At 54.1% G+C, this 8,060-nt stretch overlaps 1 protein-coding gene across 1 annotated transcript; it reads right to left on the bottom strand.

The window, feature by feature from the left end:
• Positions 1-422: 422 nt before the first annotated feature.
• TGFB1I1 (transforming growth factor beta 1 induced transcript 1) lies at positions 423-7,340 on the bottom strand. Its single transcript, XM_028509969.2, has 11 exons — positions 7,002-7,340; positions 5,663-5,778; positions 5,486-5,538; positions 5,241-5,383; positions 4,999-5,086; positions 4,775-4,880; positions 4,469-4,663; positions 3,432-3,605; positions 3,060-3,141; positions 2,614-2,762; positions 423-2,378 (listed from the first exon to the last, which is right to left on the bottom strand). The coding sequence occupies exons 1-11, from the start codon at positions 7,012-7,014 to the stop codon at positions 2,112-2,114; spliced, it is 1,386 nt and encodes a 461-aa protein (XP_028365770.1). The 5' UTR covers positions 7,015-7,340; the 3' UTR covers positions 423-2,111.
• Positions 7,341-8,060: the final 720 nt, after the last annotated feature.

Below are 8,060 nucleotides of genomic sequence, written 5' to 3'. Positions count from 1 at the left end.
CTCACTCTGATCCAGCCACACTGACCTTCTTTCCTTTTTCCCAATATGCCAAGCTCTTCCTACCTCCTGGCCTTTGCACTTTCTCCTTCCTCTGCCTGGAATGCTCTCCTCAGGCTCTTTGCCTGGTTGGCTTTTTCTCAGCCAAGTCTCAGCTTAGACATCACATTTTCAAAGGCTTTCTCTGACTATCTGGTTAAATTAATCCCTGCCCCACCTTCTCTTAGTTCTCTAATTTTTTTCCCTTCTCATTTTCCTGCCTTTCCTTTCTTCCTTGCTCCTCCCTTCATTAACAAACATGTACTGAGCACTCACCACATACCAGATACCATACTAGACACTGGAGAGACAGTGTCATACGACAAAAACATATGTCATCTGACAAGCTCTTGGGAGCTTGTATTCCAGTTTCAGAAACAAACATAAACAAGCAACAAATAAGCATGTATTTGCAATAGTGATTAGTACTAAAGGACTAGGGAGGTACTAGGCAGTCATAGAAGTCCCATTACTTCATCACTTGTCACTTGTCATGTCTCCCTTACTAGATAGACTTCAGCTCCATGAAGGCAAGGACCATGTTTACTTGGTTCCCTGTGGTCCCGCAGCACCTGGTATGGAGCCTGGTGTAATAAATATTCAATAAATACTTGGCAAATAAATGAATCGAGACTGGAGGTGACCAATTTGGGTATCCTCAAGACAGGGAGGTGGCTAGAAGCCAGGGGGTGGACAGCATTGCCCAGGGAGAGTATGTGGAAGGAGAAGAGTAGGAGGCCAGGGAAGACCCGGGGAGAGGAGCCTCAGAGAGGAAAGGATCTGGGGGTCTGAGGTAAGGATAGAGAACACCTCACCTGCCTCTTGCCCACACATGCTCTTTTTGGGTGCTAACTCTTTCTTGAGCTGGAAGTGGCTCTGAAGATCCATCATTTCCATCCTCAAAGGCCCCTATAATTTGGGCCCAGGAGTCCATGTCCCCTCCCTAGGCAGCTGCAGGGAACAAGGCGAAGGTTCGGGGGCTCAGAAAGGCCTCTGGGTCTTGGGAATTCAGATGGAGCCTGGATTTCTCCACACCTAACCCCCTCCCATCCTTTTCTGCTGGGACTTATCTCAGGTGTCACCTCCTTCAGGAAGCCTTCTGTGACTCCCAGTTAGAAGCCTCCTTCTGGCTTCTCCAGCCCCCATTGCTCCCCTCAGCCACTGCTCGGGTCACACAGAGTGTCACCCTCTGCCTGGGGGAGATGTTATGAATCAATACTGTAGTAAGAGGGAAGCTGTGCCTTAGTGCCCAGATTGAAAGGGTGGGCATAGATTGGCACTTCTGGATGGAGCCCACCTCTAAAGGTCTTATAAAAAGGGGAAAACCCACTCCCTGGGAATCACAAAATGGGAGGGCCAGGGGAATTGGGAACAGTTTAAGTACTTATTTCAAAACTATAGTGAGCTGAAGAGGGTCGGAGGTGGGGAAGTGGAAATAGGAAGGTTCTAGGGGGCCCAGCTTGAGCTCCTGTGCTGGCTCTGCCACTATCTTTACAAGGTGGCTCTGGTCCCGGTCCTCTCCAGCATCAGGCTCATCAGATACGCGAAGGCTAAGGCTGCAGGTCTCGCTCCAGCCACAAGGTGGTGGCCTCGAACCGACTGCAGAAAGAACCTTCACAAGACGCGGGGAGTCCCGACGAAAGGCTCGCCAGTGCAAACACAGCGCCAGTGCGACTGTGGACTGTGTTGTTTATGTAGATAGAAAAAAAATGCACAAAGCAGTGGGGCGGGCGGGGCGGGGGGGGGGGGGAGGAAGGGGGCGGGGGAGGAATGTCCCAGCCGGGCTTCTGATCAGTGGTAATTGCAAGGGCCTTCCTGCAGTCGGGGTTCCCTTGAGGGTAGGAATAAAGTGAAGGACTCAGGAGGGGTGCTAGTCAGTCTGTGTCCCACTTTGGGGGGCGTGTGACCTTAGGATTGGCCTGGAAAATGTAGAGTAAGATACCTTAGGGGTGGGTCTCTACAGTGGGTAGTGTTTATAGGGTGGGGCTAGGGAAAGCCCCAAGCTCAAAGAGCTAGGCATTGGAGTCTCAAGAGCTCGGGCTTTTGGGGAAGGGTGGGGTTTTGGGGACTGAGAGTCAGCCAAAGAGCTTGAGAAAGCAGGGCTGGCAGTAGGGCTTGCCGGCGCGCTCTTGGAAGGAGCCCTTGGTGAGCGGGCGCAGGCAGAAGGTGCAGGTGAAGTGGTCCGGGTGGAAGCGGCGGCCAAGCGCAGACACACAACGTCCGGTCACCGGGAGGCCGCACGTGGCGCACAGCGAACCGCGCCGCGCGTGGAAATGGTTTTCACACAGTGGGCGGCCCTCGTGCTCGTAAAAGCTGCCTGCTGAGAAGGGCGCGAAGCATTCCTGGGGAAGGGCGGCAGTGGATCAGAGACTGAACCGTCACCAGACAGCTCAATTTATGAGTCGAATAATCCCTCTCCATCCGTCACCCCACAGCCCCACTGAGACGAAGCCTCGCCTCTAGGTACACCCAGCCCTGAATAATCACCCACCTCGGGATCCTAGGTCCCCGCTCCCCGCCTCCCCGCCCCCACCCCCTTGGCCCATCTACCCCAGGCCCCGCCTCCACAGAGCGCACCCTGCAGACGAAACAGTCTGGGTGCCAGAGTGCACTGAGCGCTGAGATGTAGTTATCCAGAATGGGGCCTTGGCAGCCTTGGCAGCGTGGGGCGAAGAGCTGCAGGAAGTCCCGGCGGCAGTATGGGCGGCCCTCGCGCTCGTGAAAACCTAGGGGCGCAAACCGAGTGGGCTGAAAGAAAATGGTCCTACAGGGTGTGAAAACTGTGGGGCCAGAGTGAGCAGTAGGGAGAGAGGGAAGAGGTCTGCAGGGAGGTGGGGGTTGAGGGGGGTGCAGAGCTGAAGAGGATGGGATGGGAACCCACAAGAGGTAGGGTTTGGGGCCAGAAGAGAGCAGGAGAAAATTCATGGCCCCAAGGACTAAGGAGGTCTTAGTGAACTGAGCCAAAGGGTGCAAGGTGGGATGTAAAGCAGACCCATGGCTTTGAAGGTGGGAGTCAAGCTCACCCTCATCTCCAAAGGGCTCCCCGCAACTGACGCAGCAGAAATGCTCTGGGTGCCAGTGGGTGCCCAAGGCAGTAACCATCTTCTGTAGGAAATGAAAGTGGACACTCAGTGTTACTCTCCATCCCTTCTTCCCTCCCTCTCCCACCCTGAGCCTAAGTGAGTGGGCTGAATGAACTATGAGTTGAGGCAAGGGAGACCTAAGGAGGAACTTGGGAGTCAAAGAGAGAAGGCAGAATCTGAAGGAATGTGGAAGAGGCCAAGGTGCAGGGCTGCCTGGGTGGGAGGGGGGAGGGGACTGTGAGTGGAAGAAGCCTATCTCACAGGCTCCTTGGGTGAGACAGTGCAGGAGCTTGTGGGCCAGGCGGGGCTCACATGTCGAATGGGTTGATTGCAGAGGCCACATCGTGGGGAGAAGCGCTCGAAGTAGCACTCAGGGCAGAAGGGGGCTCCATCCTTCTCGAAGAAGCTGCTGCCTCCCAGGGCGGTGGAACAGCCACTACAAACGAAGTGCTCAGGGTGCCAAGCACGCCCCAGTGCAGTCACCACCTTTGAGTTGGGGGTGAGGCCAGGGTTAGAGTGGCCCTTGGGCTACCATGTCCCCAGTGAGCTAAGGAATGCATGGCACTTTTCAAGTTTCATCTCTGAGAGATGAGGATTAAGAATCTAATGTTCAAGTCACTCAGTCTTGTAAGTGATGAACACTCAACCCAGGTCTTCCAGCACACTACCTAGGGCCCACAATACATTTTAGGAGCCCACAAAAATGTTGTAATTTCTTTTAAATTCAGAAGAAAAAACTGAGCTAGAAAAAAATGATTCCATATATAATATTAATATACTTATCTTTATATTAACACAGTCATAAAATACAAGTTTAAACATTTTTTTTCATGGAAGAAGGGACGTATGAAGGCAAAAGTGCCTGAGGCCCACAAAGGCCAACACCACCCGCTTTGCTCAGACTGGGAACTCTGGGGTGGAAGCGGGGCACTTTGTCTGCCAGGACAATCTGTGTCAACCACTGGGCACAGTTATCGTAAATAATATCTGCTCAGTCAATAAGCCAAGGACCAAACCAGACTCTCGCAGAGGAGAAACAGGCTTGTGGTGGGTGGAGCCAACTAGGATTTTGCGAAAATCAAATGAGATGGGGGTTTGTAAAGGAGCTAGTAGCACTGTGCCTGGCACAGAGAAGGACCATAATAAATGGTAACTGGGTTGGGACTCTCACCCTGCCACTTACTTGCCATGTGACTCAGAGCTTCAGTTTCCTCACTCATAAAATATGAATAACAATAATACCCACTTTCCAGAGTTACTTATTAAAAGGGAACACCCCAAAGGCTGGCTCTCAGTGAAGATCATGGGTACATGGGTCTCTACCACCCTATCCACAGAGCTCCACTTACTTGCCCAGCAATAGGTTTATTGCAGGAGCCACAGAGGCCCTTGGCCTGGGTGGGAATGCCACGGCGGCTGAGGTCAGACTGTAGCAGCCCCAGCATGGTGTCTAAGCTGCCCTTGCTAGTCGGGCCCGGTGAGGGTGGGGAGCCCTCATTCCCAGAGCTTGGCACTGGTGGCTGGGTTGGCCCAGAAGCTGGAAGCTACAACAGGGAGGACATGAGTTGAGTCAGCAACAGCAGCACACGTGGAAAGGTCTAAAATGGGTCAGGGAGCCACAAAACCACAGTGGCCCACCCCCCTGCCTGACTCACGTGGTTCTGGACTCGGAAGTCAGAGAGTGAGGCCATCAGTCTATCCAGCTCCAGGGTGGCAGAGGTGGCTGAAGGTTTTGAGAGAACAGGGGATGGGCTGGGAGGGCTGTGAAGAAAACAGCTTGTGTCAGCTCAGAGCCTCCCAGAATATCGATCCCTCCAGTAACTCAGGCATCCAAGACCGACCACCACTCTTCTTGCCCTGCCAACTGTGCCAAACTCACAGGCTAGGCCTTTTCTTGTCCTCAGATTGGTCCTCCTTCTGGTCCCCTGCAGTCTCCTTGCTAGATGGGAACTGAGACATTATTTCATCTGCAGAGAGGAGAGAAGGGCTCTGGACATAGGGCCATGCTCCACCCACCCTCCCACTTATTAGCTGCTACTCTGAGAAATCTATACCCCTTAATCTCTGCCCTTCCCTGCCCTGCCCCCATCCCATCAAGACCTATCTCAGTAATCTTGGTACCTGTGATGTTGAACTGAGTAGCATTAAGTTCCTGAAGCAACCGGTCTAGCTCACAGAGCCCTGTGCCCAAGACACCACTGGAAGAGGAGAATGGAGGAGCCGCAGGGGCCACAGGCTTTGGAGACTGAGGCTTGCATACCGTACTGGGAAACAAGGTGGGAGCTTGGGTTCAGCGTGGGGAATCCAAGTCTCCTCACCTCGAGTCCCAGTTGACTTTCCCATTCCCTAGTTCCCAGGCCCCTTACCTGTACAGATGGTCCTTGTCTCCAGAGGCTCCTAAAGACTCCCCAGACCCCATCTACAGAGAGACAGACACATGTATGGAATGACAAGCCTGTACTTTGTCTCACTCAGGCCCAGATTCCCCTAGCCTTGGCCAGCCTGGCCCTAGTGGTTGACCCAGTCCACAGCACCTATCTCACCTGCGACTGGTGGCCATAGGGCTGGGAAGACGTGAGGGGCTCTGAGGGACACTCTTTGGGAGCCCCTGACCTTGGCATGTGTGAGGTGGTGGTCTCCAGGTCAGAGAGCAGGGCATCTGCGGGGAGAGGCCATCAGGGTGAGAGATTGAGAGGTCAAGGTTAGGGCACAGAGAGGGCCTTAAGATATGAGAGGATAAAGGTTCCAAGTGGGCAGTATTTGAGGACAAAAGCCAGTATTAAGAGCAGAGATGAATAATCAGAAGGAAACACAAGGCCAGACCAAGGCAGAGAAGTGGAAAGGCAGCAAGCAATATTTATGTCCAGAATATCCCAAATGGCTCATCCTGGGAGTCCTGCACAAATCCAGCAGCCTCATTTTTTTTTTCTTTTAATTCTCAAAATCTTCCCTAATGCAGTCAAAATTGGCTCTTTACTGGAGGCAAATTTGGCTCCACCCCAAATTGCTCAATTGGCTACATGCCTGGCACCCAGCTTTCTGATTGGATGCCTTTTTGCCACGCCCAATTCCTCCCCAGACCTGAACAGGCCCACTCTGCTCTGGCCCACTTCCAGGACTGGGTCCCACCCTATGCACCTCATTGGTGAGTCTGCAGGGACCTGCTTTCTGATTGGCTTATTCTCCCAATACTAGAGCTCGAAACCCCTACTGAGCAGCACCCCCTATTGCAAGGTGCTGGGACCCCTTGTGTCTCACAGTTGGAAGGCACTGCCTTCTAGCCCCAGTTCCAACAGACAGGGAGTACAAAATGCCTCCTTCCCACCGGGACACCACTACCTGCTGCCCCCATCGCCTTTCCCTGCCAGAACATAGAAGTTCCTGCCCCTTTACTCTTCATCTCTGAGCACTGTGGTGGAACCCTTAACCTCTCCCTGGCATCTACCTGATCCCTACCAAACTTAGGAACCTTTAACTCTTTCGTTCCCCAAACCCTGGGGCAGGCCACTTTCTTTTCCAGAACTTGATGTCATAGCCTCCCTTCCAGTCTACTTTCCCAGTCCCGGACCCAAGACCCCTTTAACTGCTCCCATACTAGAGACCCTGAGTCCAGGCGCCCACAAGCGGGCACTGCATCTCCCTGCCCATCTGCCTGCAGCAGAGCGAGGAAAGGAGGGAGGGAGCGGCGGGTCCGGGAAAGGCAGGAAGGGAGAGGCAGGAAGGGGGACGTGGAGTCGGAAAGAAGGCGCGGGCAGAGACCAGAAGCGAGAAGACAGGAGGCAGGATGAGGAGATGCGGGGGAGTGCCAGGGGGCTCCAGGATGGGGAAGCGGTCCAGGGGATGGTGAAGGGCTGCGTCCAAGGGAACTCGGGTCCCACTCACCCAGATCCTCCATGGTGGGGCGCAGGCAGACCACGCTGGGCTTGCTGGGCGGGGGCCGTGTCCGGTGGGGGCGGAGGGCGGTGGGGGTGGGGGAGGACGTCCGGGCGCTCAAGGCCCAGCCGTGACCATGTAAGGAAGCCGGGATCCGTTGGGATGGGGCTAGAGGGAAAGGTGGGGGGAGTGGGGGGCAATGGACGGGAGAATCCTGGGTGGGGGCGTGTAATACGGGAGGGAGGGCTGCCGTCCACGCAGGCCCAGCCCCCCTGCTTGTAGGGAGGCTGCCACACCCCAGCCTTGGCCTCAGCTGCAAGGAGCCCCAGGCGGCCACAGCCAGAGTCAGAGAAGTGGCTCTTCCAGAGCTCGGAAGAGCCACTTCCAGTGGCTCTTGCTCGGGCTCTTTCCTGGCTCTTGCCGGGAATCTATGCCCAGTCAGACTCTGAGACACAGACTGAGGCCTGCAAGCAGACACCTCCCAAAAGTTAGCATCCTGAGTGTCGGACAGAGCCCTTCTTCCACCCAGGCCTTTCTTGTGATACTTGATCCAGACACAATTTTGGGGTTGGGGGCAGAAATGATGTTCTAAACATCAGTCAGAGCCCAGGTTTAGAGACCTCCCCTTAGAGACGCTGACAATGACATAAACAGAGCTCCCAAAAGGCAAAACAGTAAACACAAATTTCTCAGAGACAGAGAGACACAATGAACCCTTCTGCAGACTCTAGAGCAGGACCTTTTCTCCAAGACCCGAAAACAGACACGCAGACAGAGTTTAACTGAAACCCAGGAACAAGCCTCAAGCGGACTCAGAAAACACTCCCAGGCAGCCAGACCCCACCCAGCCAGCCTCCGAGACAAAGACCTTCCCTAACAGTGAGGTGACCCAGACCTGGTCCAAAAGAGCTCCTTCCCAAGATACTGTTGAACAGAGAGAAGAAAGACACAGATTTCAGTGACGTAAAGAAACAAGAAGCCTTCCTTGGACTGAGACCCTGAGAAATCAAGACACTCTACGGATAGGTATGGACACACACAATAGTGCAGCAGCCATTGGACTGTGGG

Source organism: Phyllostomus discolor, chromosome 3, assembly GCF_004126475.2.
Source record: "Phyllostomus discolor isolate MPI-MPIP mPhyDis1 chromosome 3, mPhyDis1.pri.v3, whole genome shotgun sequence".
Classification (NCBI taxonomy): Eukaryota; Metazoa; Chordata; class Mammalia; order Chiroptera; family Phyllostomidae; genus Phyllostomus; species Phyllostomus discolor.
The sequence above is the reverse complement of the archived record's forward strand: the minus strand, read 5'-3'. Positions and strand labels throughout refer to the sequence as shown.

Excerpts from the sequence above, each read along its gene's own strand:
- TGFB1I1 (XM_028509969.2), bottom strand. Across the intron at positions 3,606-4,468 it reads ATAAACCTATTGCTGGGCAA|GTGGTGACTGCACTGGGGCG; the intron begins GTAAGTGGAGCT and ends CCCAACTCAAAG. Across the intron at positions 3,142-3,431 it reads GCAATCAACCCATTCGACAT|AAGATGGTTACTGCCTTGGG; the intron begins GTGAGCCCCGCC and ends CATTTCCTACAG.